This window comes from Trichoderma citrinoviride, assembly GCF_003025115.1.
Source record: "Trichoderma citrinoviride strain TUCIM 6016 unplaced genomic scaffold BBK36scaffold_6, whole genome shotgun sequence".
NCBI classification, from domain to species: Eukaryota; Fungi; Ascomycota; class Sordariomycetes; order Hypocreales; family Hypocreaceae; genus Trichoderma; species Trichoderma citrinoviride.
The window spans coordinates 780372-796424 of NW_020194714.1; the positions used below are offsets into that span (position 1 = coordinate 780372).

Sequence of the window (16053 nt, forward strand, 5' to 3'; positions counted from 1 at the left end):
CGTGGCTGACGCGGAGCTGGGCCTTGCCGTGGTCCGACTTGCGCAAGAGGTGGCCGGGCTCGGGGGCGATGAGGTCGCCCTTGTCGTCGTCGTCGTCGTCGACGGCGGGCTTGAAGGGGTTGAGGCCTGCGAGGCGCGATGTGATGTGGTCGGCCATTATGAATCTTCTTTATATGAGTCCGAGATGCGAGGAAGGCGGGCGAGAGTGAGTCGGGCTCAGATGTGTGCTATGTATCGTGTGACGATGAGTTAGAGTCCTGAATGCAGCTCAGCACATCGATTGATTCACCGGGCTGAGACTATAGCTTCGGCGGACTTTAGATTTCGAGGTATAAACTAATATGATGGACGAAGTAGATGAAGTCGGAATACGAAGCTTATGGGTTGAGTAAATGAGCTTTGATGTTCTTTAAGAGGGTGCTGAGCGCAATGGCGGGGTAACCCTTAGCATAGCCACCCCCATCATCAGACCAGCAACATGCCATGCCAGTAACGCCTCACGGTCATGGATTGCTCATTGCATATATGTACGCTATTTCGTTCAAAGGTTCCTGTGTGAAGAGACAGAGACAGAGACAAACTTGGTATACAAAGTCATGACTTAATACTGCAAGTTGAAGCATCGGAGGTCAGCCGTAGGGTAGCTCCAACCAAAGGGAATCAATATATCTGCAAAGACCATAAACAACAGCTACGCGTGTAAATGAAATGGTATAACCCAGCTCTTACTCCCAACAAAAAAGAAAGATAAAAAACAAGTCGTCAGTAAGGCGAGACTCTGTAGAGCACCCAGTTCTCTTCCCCGATAACATCATGCGCACCCTCTCCTATCGAACAGGTATACGGAATCGTAAAGTCCTTCTTGCCCAACCAGACCCAGTACCCCGTCCTCCTCTCGCCGTCGCCCTCCAGCGGCCGCCAGTGCCGCTCATGTCGACCCTTGTGAGCCTGCTCCACGGGGTCGCCGTTCTTCAAGGCCCTGTCTCTCTGGTCCTGATACAAAGAGCTCGGGATGCCCAGCGAAAAGTCCGTCACGTGCGGCCCCAGCCTCGACACCAGGTCGTCCACGGGCCGCAGGATCTCGTCGGTGCGGTCGACGCTGCTGTCCCAGCGGGTGAGCCCGTTGACCGTCCGGGTCGGGTACAGCCGCCCCTGCAGCGAGATGTGCAGCTTCCGGGCGGCGGGGAAGGTGGCCGGGACGGCGTCGAGGAAGAGGCGGAAGCTAGCCATGTCCGACAGCGGCGGCTTAACGACCTCCGGGTGGATGCTGGGGAAGGGCGCAAAGTCCCACAGGAGCTCCACCGACGTGATGCTGGCGAGGCGCTGCGGGAGGAGGATGGACGAGAGGCTGAGGATCATTTCCTTGCTGGCTGTGTGGAACGTGTTCGTGGCGTACAAGACGTCAATGCCCTCGATATATCTAGATATGGTATGTACGTTGAGCAAGGCTGACACAACGTGTAAGTGATATGTGAGAGATGAGAGATGAAAAACTCACGCTTGGCGACAGCTGCAGAGCCACCCCATGGCGCCAACGAGGCACTTTGTCGGGAACTCGCCCGGCCAGTGGCGACACGTGTAGTGCCACGGCGACTGGCCGAACCGGCAGTAGTCCTCGGCCGGCTGGACCTCCTCGCCGGGACGGCACCGGCCCGGCGGATTCCGGTGGCAGACGGAGCTCCGCCACGCCCATTCCTTGGGCCGCGAGTCGTCCAGCCGGAGGTTCCTGGCGTCGCACACGCCCGTGCTGAGCCTGACGCTGAGGTTGCCGTGCGCCCGTCTCGCGTCTCCTCGCCGCCTCCCGCCGGGCCCGGACTCGGACTCGGACGGCCGGAGTACGCCCTGGAGCGGCTGCTGCTGCTGCTGCTGCGCCGGATGGTCGTAGATGAGGTCCATGTGGACCGTCTGCGCGCCAAAGGCCTCGACCAGGATCTTGCGCCGGATCTCCAGCGGCAGCCTGGTGAAGAAGGGGCTGTCTGCGGTGGCGGCATTGGTGGCCGCGACGAGGCTCTCGTGGGAAGGGGTGGGCGTGAGGCGGCCTCTGCGCTGGGAGGGCAGCCGTGGGTGAGGCGGGATCGGGGGATCGTCTATGATGAGCAGCGGCGGCAGCGTCAACGATGATCCCGACGACGCTCGTTTCCTATTGCTCCTTGCGACGCGTCGGCGCCTGAACCAGCTGACGAGGGCGTTTGGCATCGTCAATGGAAACGTCTTTCTCTCTGCTGGATGATTTACATGTAAGGAGTAGATAGTAGTTGCAGCCTCGTGCGAACAAAGAGAGCGACGATAACCACAAGCAAAACAGAACCAACAAACCCGCAGCCTTCTGATCTATCGGAGAAAAAAAGGACAAGTCAAGGCCATCCGAGAGCCTTGTTCAGGTTCGTCCGGACGCAACGCCACGAGCATGCCATGAGTAAAAACAGGCATTAGGCTCCCCTGCATCATGCGCAGTTCCAGTTCATGCGATTCGCGTGTGATTAGTCGTCACATGTTTTGGCCAGTCGCTCGCTCTCTTGGGCGGTTCAGCTGGAGGGCAGGGGGTTGTGTGCGATTTTAATGCGGCTATTTCGCTGGGACTATTGGAGGAGTTGTCGTCGTTTCCTTTGGCACATTCTCCTTGTAGTTAGCTAGTCTCGTGTAACTCGGTGCTTTGAGTTGCTGATACTACTGACAAATGTGTCGGCTTCACGATAAACTCCCGCAAAATTGGGCACCAACCGCGAACAACCTCCTGGTCACCTCAGCCTCTCCATACAATATCCGCCCGTGCGTCAAAACCACTAAATTCCCGCCTCAAATCCCAGGCGTCCAACCCGCCCCACTCTCGACGACCCGCTACCTATTTTAGAAAATTTTCAACTTCAATTTTCTGTTTCCTCTTTTCTTCTTTTTTTCTTCTTCATGAACAACGCAAAAATCACGTTCGGGTTTCTCAAAACCACTGTAAAAAGTAACCTGGCACGAGGCGCGAGCTCACGACTGCCGGGGACCTGAGGAACGAAACGGAGAAGAAAGCGAGCAATCTTGGGTGCGGTGCTCCCTCTACAAAAATGGAGAGGACCGCAATGATTGAACGTACATGCCATTGTGTGTCATCTGGTGATGGTTGAGGATCTATTTCCTTGAGTTTGAATGCTATAAATCGAAGCTGATGCTTTGCGTAGAGTGACGGGGAGGTTTCTGTCGATTGAAGCCAACTCGCAGGATGCTTGTTGTGTCCTTTTGGCTGAGCCTTGACGCTATGTATGCTCTCTGCAAGCGACGTGTCCAAGAGACGAAAGCTTGTCGTACATATCGTTGGTCAACTTTTCAAATGACCAATCTGTATTTGACGCTGAAAAGTCTTCAAGAGACAGTCGCACAGCCAGATCCAGCAACTTCACGTTCCATCGCACACATGTCACGGTTCAATCTACAACATGATTCACCAAGCGGCCCATGCTCTCAAAGAACTATACCACTATTCGTTTTCGTCTTTGAAATCTCACTCATATAATACATCAAATCCATTTCCATCGTGTAATCTCATGCCGGCCTAGTCAACCACGGACCCAGGCGATAGGTGTGTACCCAATAATAACGGAATTCTAAAATTCTTTGCAGAGGACCGAATCCCGCCTTTCTTTATATGTACGTGGCGTCGTTGCGGACACCGAAGAGAGAAGTGAAGAAAAAGCATGCATGAGCAATGTGATGCCTCACTGGCTGTGTTGAATTTCTGAAAGAAGATCATCAGCAACCGCTTCATGTCAAAGCATCTCGAGGAGTATGGGAACTTACACAGGAAAACCCAACCATTTACTGCATGGACTCGATGACGCTGCGAGCGACATCCTGGATGGTCTCGAGGTCGCGCTTGGCCTTCCAGCAAGGCTGGCCAATGCGGTAGCACCATCGCTTCTCGTCGGCGTTGCCCTCGGCCTCGACGCTGCGCTTCTCGTCGCCCTCAATGGTGGCGCCCAGGACGGCCTCGGCGACGCGCTTGGTCTTCCAGCACTGTCTTCCGAGGATGAAGCACCAGCGCTTCTCCTCCGCGATCTCGTCGGTGCGCTTGGCCTTCCAGCAGGGCTCGCCGATGCGGTAGCACCAGCGCTTCTCCTCCTCGGCGGCGGCCTCGGCCTCGGCCTCGCGCTTGGCCTTCCAGCAGGGCTCACCGATGCGGTAGCACCACCGCTTGTCCTCCTCGACCTCGACGTCGCGCTTGGACTCGGGCTCGGTGCCGTTGACGAGGGCGCTGGGGTCCTCGGTCGAGACCAGGATCAGAGCCTTGAGCTGGTCGAGGCCCTGGATGGCGGACAGGGCGACCTCGTCGGGGATGGCCTCGCCCGTGGCGCGCGTGGTCAGGTCGTGGGAGCGGACGGCGAGGTTGAAGGCCTCGGCCGTGCGCTTGAGCTTCCAGCAGGGCTCGCCGATTCGGTAGCACCAGGGCTCCGGGTTGGGGGCGGCCATGGCCGCGGAGGCGAACAGGGTGACGGCGGCGAGGAACTTCATGGTGAAGACTTGTGGTTGTGTGTGGTTTTGGAGACAAGGGGATGAAGGCGATGGAGATGAGGGACGAGATGGATGAACGAGATGCGAACGAGGGAGGAATATATGTTCAGTCGGCTTCTTGTCTCTAGAAAGAAGTTTGCCTCCATCCCCATCTTCGCGATGGAAGCTCGGATCAATAGAGCTTTGCGGGCAAAGTGAGCCCAAAGTCCACTTCGTCTGCTATTGAGCAGTGTTATTGACGGGTGTTGGTCAATAAGCCCTTTTGCAGACCGCGGTCGTTGTCACATTGGATAACGGCCTCTGCATTTGCCAGGTTGACTAATTCTCTTACGCTACATAACACACACGGACTGGCCGTTGAGTTGAGTGCTATTCAGCTGGACGTTGAAGGGAGGTGTTGGTGGAAAGGGGGGGCGTTGTTGTCTGGATCGAGCCGGGGCTCTTGGCGAGGGTCTGATGGACATGTTTGGTGTTTTTTCTGCAGAGAGTGCGGCTGAATCGAGGAGATACATGGCTACCGTTCTTGATTTTACTGGTTACGCTTGCGTTTGAGAATTGTCAAAGGTCGGTTCGATCCGATCCTACGGAATTCTTCATATGCGAGAGACCAGCGCAGCAACTCTATACGCAGATTGGGCAGATGATGCCGATAGTAGTCTGAAGTTCAAAGTAAACCAACAGCGATCGATGACTTGAGACGAAAAAAAGCCCGAACAAACGAATAACGCACTGGAATTCTACACATTCTAACAGACAAGAGCAGCCGCGCAGGCAGGTGCTTAGAGGCGGTAACAAAGCTGAGGCGACAAGCTTGCTGTTCCGTGTTTGTTGTGTGAGGCTGCGCAAATCATCAATTGTGGCTATTGAAGGGCCCCGGCTTATTGACACCCGAATCGGGTAATTCGCTGGCGTTGAGAGCCAATAGGCTGGAGGGACCTTCTCACGCTGGCTTAGACGCGATTTTGCATGTGGGAGAAATGACCTGCTTTCTGAGGATTCCACCAGTGATGGGCTGAAGCTTGAATAACAATTCATCGTAGTATTTCATAATGTCTTGTTGGTCGTTTTCGATTTCGGCATTTGATTAAAAAATTATTGCATTTCGTGCAGTTTCAATCGACACCAAAGCCCATGTCTTCAGCGTGGCGACAGAGGCAAAAGGGTGGAACAGATCTATTACAACCAAGATTGCCGAACCATGAACCGCACGGCCGCAATCACCCAAAAGCAAAACTCAATCTGCAACAAGCTCGTCGCCGTTGTAAACGAGTTTGTCTCGAGTTTCTAGTCCTGGTGTCGTCCAAGTTCGGCTGAAAGGTGGCTATGTATTCAGGCACAACAACGCTACCGCCATGAAAGAGGACGAACATCTCGGCGTCGACACAAATGTGGCAAAGTTGGCAAGTAGTCTATTTCATGCGGAGAACAGCATGTGACCTGAACGATTACTCATATCCGTCTTTTGTGATACTAGCACGCAGTTACGGAAGCAAGCCAGGGCTGTGGGATGTAGAGTGCCGAGGTGGGCTGGAGTAGAATTCCAAATCCTCCGGATGAAACGCTGCCGAGACCAAGGTAGTCACTAGGTATGGATATGGCTTGGAGATCTCGGACTACGAGAATGTCTGGACTAACATCGATCCCGTGGTATGACAGAAATGGTAGATACTGGATAGTTTGCTTACCTGACGGTGTAGGCTGTCCTTGGCCTGTTGGTGCCGAGTAGGTAAACGGTTATTGACGACCGCAAAGAGAAAGGGGTAGTGGATGTTCTGCGGGCTAGGGCAACGCGATGTGGCTGACCAAGGCACAACGACAGCGTCTTTGAGATCCAGCTGAAGAGATCATTCCGATGCAATGACTCACGGACACCCTCAAGGCTCGACGGAAGCCGTTGTTGTAAAAGGAGGCATTGCCTGGATTCATCAGGGAGTAAGAGTCCGACAGAGGGCGATGGAAAAATCAGCTCACAGCTGCTTGACAGGAGTTTTTGCACGCTGGATTGTGTTCTCGGTGTTTTCCTCTGTTTCTTTCTTCCTGTTTGTCCTTTCGCCCCCTTGTTTCCAACAAGGTAGACTTAACGTTGACAGAGTATGTCAATCAGTCAAACTGGCCAGAGGCTATCCATGTCGTCTCATCTTTATCCCCATATGCAACGTTGTTGCCAGAGAAGGAAACACGGCAAGATATAGACTAACAGACACTCAACGTCTACGACGCCATCTTCGCTGTGTAACCTGCTTTTTCACGGCACTCACCTTGGTCAAGTTGGGATATATATAGAAACATCTTCGTACCCTGACTTGCCCCTGGGCGATGATCTGGAAGCTCGGTGGCAAATGGCCGATCGGCATACAAGTAGCTTCATGCTTGACCACGGAGCTCCACGGATAAAATGAGTTCTTCCAGCTCCAACGATCTGGGGAAAGCTTGAGGCGGGACGATTAAGGTGCGGTGAGGTGACAGCTCATTCAACAGTCATCAAATGACCGTTTTCTGCGTCGGAAGAGACGCGACAACATACGAGATGCTGTCTGGGGTAGTATATCAGGATTACGTCTTTGGCGAAGATCAATTCATGCGTACTTTTGCCAAGTCTCTCAGCTCATCCAATCACTTCCTTTACCCCTGTCCAGCAATCCTGAAATCTGCGAATATGTACAGTATATCGCGCCACACAAGGTCGCCTCCAAGAGAACAAGCCACATTCCCGGAGGAGAATTGCAGAGGAATATGCTGCATTTCTACCTCATTGGCCCAGGAGGAAGGAAGCCGTGGAAAGAAGGCTAGAAGCTTGCATGGATGCCAAATAATTGGCCTGTACAGATGTCATCGTGCCTGACGGATCTACCCTGCAACAAGCCGATGAGCCGGCGGATACGAGCTTTTTTGGATACACTTCGTACAGAGTGCTTTCAACGCTGTTTCTCGTTTTCTTTGCAAGTCAAAAGAAAAGGCCTTCCCTCTACGGAGTATGCACATTGACGTCGGTGGTACAATAGTCTGTTTCAAATCACTTATTCGGGCAATCGGGCTACAATTCTGACGAGAAGAGGTGGGCATCGAGACAGCCACAGCCGTCCCATGATGATGCTTGAGAGGCGAGTGCGCAGTGCTGAGCCACAAGATCAGCCAGGTCACTCCTCGCATCGAGGTAAAGCGTACCTGCATGTGCAAGGATTCCACGTTCTAGTGCAACACGGAGAGAGAGAGAGAGGTGAGCGGCTGTTCTAAACCGGCAGCACCGGGAAGCGCCATGTTTCACTGATGGGATGTTGGAGCATTATGTCGAGGCTGTCTTGCTTGTACGTCCTGCTTCAAAATACCGGGAGAACAGAGATCGGGTCTTTCCTGTTGGGAGATTGAATGAGATACAATTGGGACACAAGTTGATTGCAGAAGACGAGTTTCCAGTTGTTGAACACGCTATAACACTATGGAGTATGTATTACCGCTTCCAACACCAAAGGCAGTGTCCAGTTGCAACGACGCGATCAACATGCGAATGCCGCCGAGATGGAATTGATTGGGTTATTTTCTGGACGGTTTCGAAAAGAACAAGTTCCCTGTTTTTGACCTCTTGCGCCCCCTGTCGTCGGGCCGTCGGCATGCCCAGCACAATTCGCCACGAAGATCCCGGCCCAAATGACGACCGTCTTGTGAGTCCAATTCTGGAGAGAAGACATCAATCAAGACGCCTGAAGAGCTAAACCTAAATCTGTATTACTTAGACTCCTAAATGCTACAGGCTCTGATGTTGATGGCAGGAGGGTATGTAGAGACTCCAACTCATTGAGGCATTGAACATGCATTGTCTCATGGCGGCTTGTCGGAAACTTGAACTCAAAAGTGGCAAGTAAACGAAACCCAATTGAACTTTGTCTATAAATAAATCCTTCCTGGAGATGATCGAATTGGGGCATCGAATTGAAGACAGCAATTGGTTTGCCAACACAGCATGAAAGCTACCGCTGTTGAGATCGTCGCTCGTTTCTACCAACCAGATCGGTACACTCCCTGTCCTCACCTAAAAACTCTCTGCATGCATCCCTGCTGGATGATTGAGATATGATGATACAACTTCATGCGAAGAGCTTTGCTGACGATTGACGACAACAGTTGAGTATCTAGATGAAACTGATGGTAGCCAATTGGGAAACCCAGTACTTCCGGAGGTAAAGCCTGCTTGCTTGCAGATAGAAAGAGCCGTGTCATAGAGATGACTTGGATATAAATATCTCCTTGTCTAACCTCAAAAGTTGTCTCAACATCACAAAGCAGACTCACAAAACCAACACTCCCAAGAGACCAAATTCCGCTGAACACATTCGCTTTCACAATCGCCAGCCACCCAACTCAAACTCACCCCCGTTCAGAATGAAGTCCTTCGCCATCGCCCTCTTCATCGCCGGCGTCCTCGCCGCCCCTCAACCCAGAAGCCCCCTCTGCAGCGGCCTCGAGTCCACCCCACAGTGCTGTTCGACCGACGTGCTCGGCGTCGCAGACCTGGACTGCCAGAATCGTATGTGAATTTCCTGTGGAAGTTCCAGTGAAGCAATGAACCTCTTCTTGGAGCGTTAAAGAATACTGACTTTGGGGTTGTAGCTTCGAGCCCTGTGCCCGATGCCCAGACTTTTCAGACCGTGTGTGCTGCTGGAGGACAGCGTGCTCGCTGCTGTGCCATTCCTGTTGTGAGTAACCCCTGCGGATGTGCCCTGACATACCCTTTTGATCTGATCTGACGCTCACTGCTTTTGAACAGGCCGGCCAAGATTTGCTCTGTGAGACGCCTGTTGGGATCTAGAATTAGACTGTAACCAGAGATGGAATTGTACCAGAACCCGCTTGGGGAATCTATGGCGTATTGGAAGCTGGGAATATGGACTGCTGGAAGCTAAAGATTGGACATGTACACGTACCTTCGGGTAGTAGGAGATCTACTGAGAGAGTTACATTGCAATTTTCAGACAGTTAATGACATTCACGATCTGATCTGACTATTCTTTGTCAATCTGCAACATGTGGTTCCTGCTCAACTGATTCTAAAAACCCCGGCTCGACTTTGACACGTTCAAATTGTCCAATGCGTTCAACCATTATCACGCCCTTCAACTGTTTATTGATTCAACAGTCTGATGGAGTGCGACTGTCTGATGTTTTCGAATGTTTGATGATTTCAAATGTTTGATGCTTTCCAAATGTTTGATGCCTTCAGATGTTTGATGCTTTCAAATGTTTGATACCGTCAATTGTTTGATACTTTGAATTGTTTGATACCAACTGTCAGGTGCGTTCAATTCTCTGATACGCTCAGGTGTCTAATACGTTCCACTTGCCTGACTGTGCGTAGTAGTCCAGTTCCCAGATGTCAAAGTCAAGTTTGATCCCATTCTCTGTGTAGGAGTATTCATATCCAAGTCAAAGCCAAAAAGCCCTTGCCTCTGTATTACCAGTAGAGTAGTACACCGTTCAAAGGGTGACTTTTTGTACTTGATGTATGAACGTAATCGGCATGTTTCCCTACTCCATTGAACTCCCACAACTCAACACCACGTTCAAACTATCGCGAACTCGCCCAGAAACCAACATTACCTCGTACAACATACCAACCTCGCACAACATACCAAAAATGACTGCAACACGCAACAAGGCTTCAATTATATCTATCCCATCATGGCATGTCACCCTCCAATCCCTAATTCCAACCACCATCTCCGACAATACTCACACATTCCCAAGCACCACTTACACCCTCTCCCCCTTCCCCTTATTCACCACAATGTCCACCTCCAGCCATGAAATCACCCTCGGCTGGGAACTCGAACTCATCGTCCACCTCCAACCAGGCGAACAATCCGGCATCGCCCTCGAAGCCCACAAACTCCGTGACCTCGCGCTAACCATCGCAGAACAGTGCCCCAACCTGCCCATCGCCGCCCACTGCATCCATCGCCCGTCCGTCTCCTGCATCATCTGCGAGGACGCCCCCGCCGAGCACCGCCTCCCTCACGTCCGCGTCTTCAACCCGGCCACTCCCATCCGTAGACCCAATGGCCCTATCGAAGACCTGTACTACTTCGTCGAGAGAGAATGGCTCAGAGTGCCCACGGACGACAACGGCGACAGACTGGCCCACGGCTTCGAAATCACCTCCCCCATTCTGTCCCACGCTGAACTCCGCGCCGGCCTTCCCCAGACGAAGCAGATCCTCAGCGCCGTTCGAAACTCGGGCCTCACCATCTCGGCGCACACGGAATGCGGCCTCCACTTCCATGTTGGTGTCAAGAGCGGCATGACCCTCAACATCGCCAAGAAGGCCGCCACCCTGGTCATGCTCCTCGAAATGTCCCTGCTCAAGAAGTTAGTCTCCGAAGAGCGTTCCGAAGAGCGGCGCTGGTTCATTCCCATCTCTACAAGGTCCAAGTTCAACACTTTGGCAGACCGCATGTGCGACGATCAACTCACAGACGCCAACACAAGTCCCGAGATGCGCCAGCACCTGCCGGACTTGTCCAAGGAGAAGCCAGCTGAGTGGAACAGCAACGAACCCAATCGACTGCACCTTGCCCTGAATGAGCTCTGGCTAACAGACAGTATCTGGAAGCTCTCGATGGGACTGGAAACGGACAGAGGTCAAAAGGCCAGCCTGGTCCTGTGTACCCGCGAGAGGAACGGCGATTCGGCCTCGGAACCTGTTCATGGTGTGTCCGACAACCTCGAAGGCACGCCATCCACGATCGAGTTCAGGTACCCGGCCGCGAGTTTCGATATTGACTCATTCGTGTGTTGGAAAGATCTTTGTTGTCGGATTGTCGAGATTGCCACGCGCGACTCGGCGGCTTATCGCCAAGTGACGACGGACGTGCTCAGGGAGTCGGAGACGAATGATACCCCCCTTTGGGAGCGACAATTGAAGGTTCTCGGATTGGATTACCAGGTTCCCTCTTGGAGGCAGCAGTTGGCCCGGTTTGACGAAGATGGGCCGATTCGATTCCTTGACGACGATGGGTTTCTGATTCCGGAGAAGAAGTAGAAGGGGAGGAGGCGTTCCTTTTGGATATGTTGATTCTGGAGAAGAAGTAGGATAGGAGGTGTTGTATTGGGACCCGTTCAAAGTAGAATAGAGCGTTTGTTATTAGAGGTGCCTGTATTTCGGGTTTGATGATTAATGAGAATTTGCGATTGGAATCTTGCTTTTCCCTTACTATCTCTTGCTAGTGTAACATGTAAACATGCGATGATAATGTCTCCTCTTCATTGTTCCCATAAGTATGTATGCGTCCATGACATACAAAGCAAGATGAAACATTCGGTGAGCGTACATTGGTGGCTGCTTTAAAACCAGTATACCTTTGCAAGCATGTGCCCTGACGGAAACATGCTTTTCATTACTTTCAGGGGCTCATCCACTGCAGTGCGAAAGGATACAAACCTGGACCGCAAAAGCTCCCATTATTGGCCATTGAACGTTGGGCTCTGCGCGAGCAAGGCTGTAATGTGAGCTCTGGGGCTTGGTCGCCGTTGGTCCTCGTCGCTCATCACAGCGCTTCCGGGACCAGAAGCAGAATCGTGGCTTCTCTTTGTTCCCTTGTCGGTAGAGGGCGGTGCCGCATTACTCGCAGCCGCGTCTTCGATCAAACGGCCCTCCAAAACAGAAACATAGTCCTCGACCGAGGCCAGATGCTGGTTGGCGTCTGGAAGAGACGATCTATAACCAGAGCTGCTTGACCCTGGTTGCCCGCTGACATTGTGCGCTTTAGATGGCCGGCGAACAGTCCTTCTGACTCCGGCATGATTGTTGTGAGAGGTGGACGACGTAGATGCACTTGAAGGAGACGGATCTGGTGCCTGATGAAGGTCGTCTGCTTGGTGCGGCCTTACTTCAGGTTGAACAGTTTGAACACTGACGCCCAGGAGGTGGGCTGGCATCGGTTGATTGAGCAGCGAGTGAGCCAATGAAGTGGGTGTATCCATCGTGAACATGTTGTCCTGGGACAGCCGAGGCACGAAAAGATCTACGCCCCCAAAGTTAGAGCCCATTGTGAAGAACAAGCGCTGTCTCTTCATCCATACCTTGCGTCTCCTGGCCGCAGACGGCTTCGACATCCGAAACTTCGGCGGCAGACCTGATATAGTCAAATTGGTCACGGCCATCTTCGTTTCGGAAGTTCTGCAACCCGAGACTTTGGTCGAGATACGGTCCCATACTGTTACCCAGAGACATGTAGGGTGGCACACCACCACTGGGAAGTCGTCTTCCGTTCTGACCGGGTGCAAAGAGATCGTGTTCAAACAACTGATGTGTATCATTCACCCCGGTGCCCATGCCGTTCAGCCACTCGAAATAGGCATTTGAGTCATTGATTGTCTCCAGAGTGCCGGTGCTGGTGCTTCCAGAAGCAGCGCGAGTGCTGCCGCTTTGGTAGCCAGACGTGCCCTGACTTTGCCGGGTGTTTCGATTGTCCATTGTGCCACGGAGGCTCTCAGTCAAAGAGGAGACAGGGTTTGCGTTAATCCGAGTGTATTTTCTTCTCGGAGAATGGGCATGTGAGTCAATATCGTCGGACGGATAGGCTTGAACCGCCCTCGCTGCAGGGGCTGGAATCCGTCGCCACATGCTGGGATTCGGCCACGCGATGCAAGAGTTCTCCAGAATTTCTAGCAGAGGATGTCAATGTCTGTTATTGCTATGCACTGAATCGGAGACAGCGTACCAAGAGGCGCATGTTGAAAGGAGAATGCTACAACGTTCTTGACCCGCTGCATGGGCAGTGAGAGGGAATCGCGCGGAAAGCCTTCGCTAATCACAATCTTGATGCGGCCAAAATTGTCCGCGGGATGCCAGTGATTCTGTCGAAGAAGCTCCTGGCGAAAGCCTGGGAACTTCAGAGGCTCGAGATCTCCGTTCTTCGCGACACCTATGGCAGTTCATCAGCATATGAGTATCAAGGCCATGTCTACCACAGGCGTGGCTCTTCCTACCGAAACTGTGAATGATGATGTGCGGCCAGTCTTTTTCTCGATCGAGAGGCGCAGAGCTAAAAGCAGATCTCGTTAGCATGCAGAATCTGCACTCAAGGGGCGGATCACTGTGAGACAGCAGCAGCAGCAGAGCCAGGATTGAGCACTTACGCAACCAACTGTCCGTCAATGAAGACGCGGGCCTCAAAGTTGGCATCGTCGCCATACTTGCTATAGCATCTGGTAAACTGGCTGAGAGTGGGCGAAGACCAGGAATGGATCGAGACTTGGAAGGGAGTCCCAGCAGGCAGGCTTGGTATGAAGCAGCAGACCGTGGGCAGCCCGAAAGAACCGTGAGGGCTGGTGATTTCTTCGCCGCGTTAGCCTCGCAATAGGGAACCGATGGGCCATGAACTTGAGCGCAGAAAAGCTCTGAAGAGGGCACATACCGGCATCGTGGATAACGTGGCAGGCCACTTTGAACTCTTTCACGGGGACCTTGCAGTCCCGAGGGAAGAGCAAAACGTCCCAGTCGTCGAACCGCATCGTGAGCACGAGCTCGAGAACGCAACCAGAGGGTCAAGAAGAGGTATAGAAAAAGAGAAGACGGACAACCAATCGAATGCAAAGATGACGCGTCAAAGAGCGGTGCTGCGGAGTCCAAGTGCGCCCTCTGCTATTCCAAGGTTGGCTCTGAGCAGGCGAGAATCCAAGTTGCAGAGCTGAACACAATCACGCCTCGAGATATAGGCGAGTATTGATCAGGTGCCAGGGCAACGCTATCGGTATATCTGTAGGGCCGCCTTGGATCTGATTCGGCAAAGAGCGAGTCGCCTGGGGTTCGGCAGCTGCACATGCGAGAGAGTTTTGGTAGAGTATGGACTCGCTTATTCTCCTGAAAGCTCGCTTCTTGGCTGCTTCCTACACCGATCGTTCTGGTTGCCGAAGAATCCAGCAGAAACCGGAAGACAGTCAGAACGAAGAAACTACTGTAGCAAGGAAGGAATTAGTTGCAAAACGAGTATTGCTGCCACGTGGGAGTCCCCTGATAAGGAGATCGCCTCCCTGAGAGAAGGGTAAGGTATGGGGGAGGTAGCCAAAGGGTTGCCGTACCTGTTGAGCAGATGCACAATGACCTCAGCGGGAAGAAGACCGGTTCCTGAGAGACGGATCGATCGTGTTCCTTGCAAGGAATGACCTTGACTTGACGTAGATGAAGAAATTGTCTCATAATCAGGTTGACGAGTCTTCTATTTGGGTCATCGCATCGGATATCAGCCTAAACGTACGGTACTTCAGACCAAGTACTCAAATGAGGCGCATCACATCCCATTTACGTCGAGGACAGCTACGAAGGACAAACTATCCAATACGCAGAAACCCTTTTCAGTCCTGAATGATATAGGTTGAAGCAACCGGGGGTGAAACGAGCCGAGTCAGCCCATATATCCAGACTCGCGCGCCATCGCATATATCGGTCTGCAGGGCGTGTTTCAGAGCAGTGACATCTATGCTAAGCGCACTGAAGAGCTTCATTTGCCTGCTTCACCACCTGAGTGATCATGCCATGCTGATGTTTGCTTCGAGGAAGAAGCCCCAACTTGGAAAAAGCTTTTATTCTTGATTATGTACAGACTAATAGAAAACCTCATGGGTCCTCATCACCAGCCATTCGTGCCTGCAACCTCAGTATCAGCAAGGTTCACATTGAGGATATCATCTTAAAGCAAGATGCCACTTACTCTTACGGCGCCTGGGCCGCCCAACTCTCGCTCCAGGCCGTTCTCAAACTCCCTAGGGTACGCAACCCGGTCAGGGTAGTTGAGATAGACAAGTCCCGAGACTCCCAAGAAAGTGGCAATAAACGTTCCAACCATGATCAGACCAGGCCCCGTGGTGGTCCATGTGTACTCCCAGGGGGAGAAGATGCCCAGCACGTCGTTGTCTTCGTGGACTGGCTCGCCAAAGTTTCGTCGCTCCTGGGGGTCCCACCAGGTGGCATATGGGTCGCGGAACTGTCGCTTGATTCTCGGCGGGTTGATGTAGCCTCCGTTCTACAGCAAAACTGAGTTAATTCCGGCAGCGCCTCTCCAAGCAACACTGGATCATCACGAACCATTTCGGGGTCCTGCGCTTCGCTGAGTCGCGGGAAGTCGGGATACTTCTCCTCGATAACTTTCTTATCGGAGAATTGGGATGGCAAGAAGCCTCGTCGCTGGATCGTGGGGAGCCGTCGGCTGGCGGCCAGGGTGTTGCGCAGAGCCGAAGCTCGCACAAGTCGTTGCGGGAGCATCTGCAGAGACGAAGGACGGTCAGTCGGGCGGTTCGCTATTCGCGAGACCAACTCTCTTGCGATTGTAACGTGGACTCAGCGCTCACCTTGGGCGGATTGACCGTAGCTGCGGCGCCCAATTGCTGTGTTCCGGGATTGCTCTCCGTGATGACCTCAACAGACTTCCAGATTGGTTCGGTTTGAGGTTGTAACGACAATCGTTCTCGAGCGCCGCTGCCTCAGGCATCAAGCCCGGATTTCTCTGTAGCTGGAGGGAATTACGACACGGCTTTTGAGACGGGCCGCCTAGCAGAACGCCGGTACTC

General features: G+C 52.8%; 6 protein-coding genes across 6 annotated transcripts; 2 read left to right on the top strand and 4 right to left on the bottom strand.

Moving 5' to 3' along the window:
- Positions 1-762: 762 nt before the first annotated feature.
- Positions 763-2199, bottom strand: BBK36DRAFT_1198760 (hypothetical protein; the record flags this gene model as incomplete). The annotated part of the gene is made up of 3 exons (XM_024897053.1): positions 763-1420; positions 1499-1780; positions 1829-2199. The coding sequence occupies 3 exons, from the start codon at positions 2194-2196 to the stop codon at positions 763-765; spliced, it is 1308 nt and encodes a 435-aa protein (XP_024750204.1).
- Positions 2200-3801: 1602 nt separating this feature from the next.
- BBK36DRAFT_1198762 (hypothetical protein) lies at positions 3802-4500 on the bottom strand (the record flags this gene model as incomplete). Its single annotated transcript, XM_024897054.1, has 2 exons — positions 4192-4500; positions 3802-4104 (listed from the first exon to the last, which is right to left on the bottom strand). Exons 1-2 carry the CDS (start codon positions 4492-4494, stop codon positions 3802-3804), a joined length of 606 nt encoding a protein of 201 aa, XP_024750205.1. The 5' UTR covers positions 4495-4500.
- Positions 4501-8871: 4371 nt separating this feature from the next.
- BBK36DRAFT_1198765 (hydrophobin) lies at positions 8872-9301 on the top strand (the record flags this gene model as incomplete). Its single annotated transcript, XM_024897055.1, has 3 exons — positions 8872-9016; positions 9100-9185; positions 9257-9301. The coding sequence occupies 3 exons, from the start codon at positions 8872-8874 to the stop codon at positions 9296-9298; spliced, it is 273 nt and encodes a 90-aa protein (XP_024750206.1).
- A 972-nt stretch (positions 9302-10273) lies between these two features.
- On the top strand, positions 10274-11527 carry BBK36DRAFT_1118164 (hypothetical protein; the record flags this gene model as incomplete). The annotated part of the gene is made up of 1 exon (XM_024890441.1): positions 10274-11527. The coding sequence occupies one exon, from the start codon at positions 10274-10276 to the stop codon at positions 11525-11527; it is 1254 nt and encodes a 417-aa protein (XP_024750207.1).
- A 419-nt stretch (positions 11528-11946) lies between these two features.
- Positions 11947-14001, bottom strand: BBK36DRAFT_1168406 (hypothetical protein; the record flags this gene model as incomplete). Its single annotated transcript, XM_024895179.1, has 6 exons — positions 11947-12509; positions 12568-13152; positions 13209-13412; positions 13477-13532; positions 13627-13741; positions 13905-14001. The coding sequence occupies 6 exons, from the start codon at positions 13999-14001 to the stop codon at positions 11947-11949; spliced, it is 1620 nt and encodes a 539-aa protein (XP_024750208.1).
- A 1102-nt stretch (positions 14002-15103) lies between these two features.
- BBK36DRAFT_1117887 (hypothetical protein) lies at positions 15104-15748 on the bottom strand (the record flags this gene model as incomplete). The annotated part of the gene is made up of 3 exons (XM_024890408.1): positions 15104-15133; positions 15198-15509; positions 15572-15748. 3 exons carry the CDS (start codon positions 15746-15748, stop codon positions 15104-15106), a joined length of 519 nt encoding a protein of 172 aa, XP_024750209.1.
- Between the last annotated feature and the right edge of the window lie 305 nt (positions 15749-16053).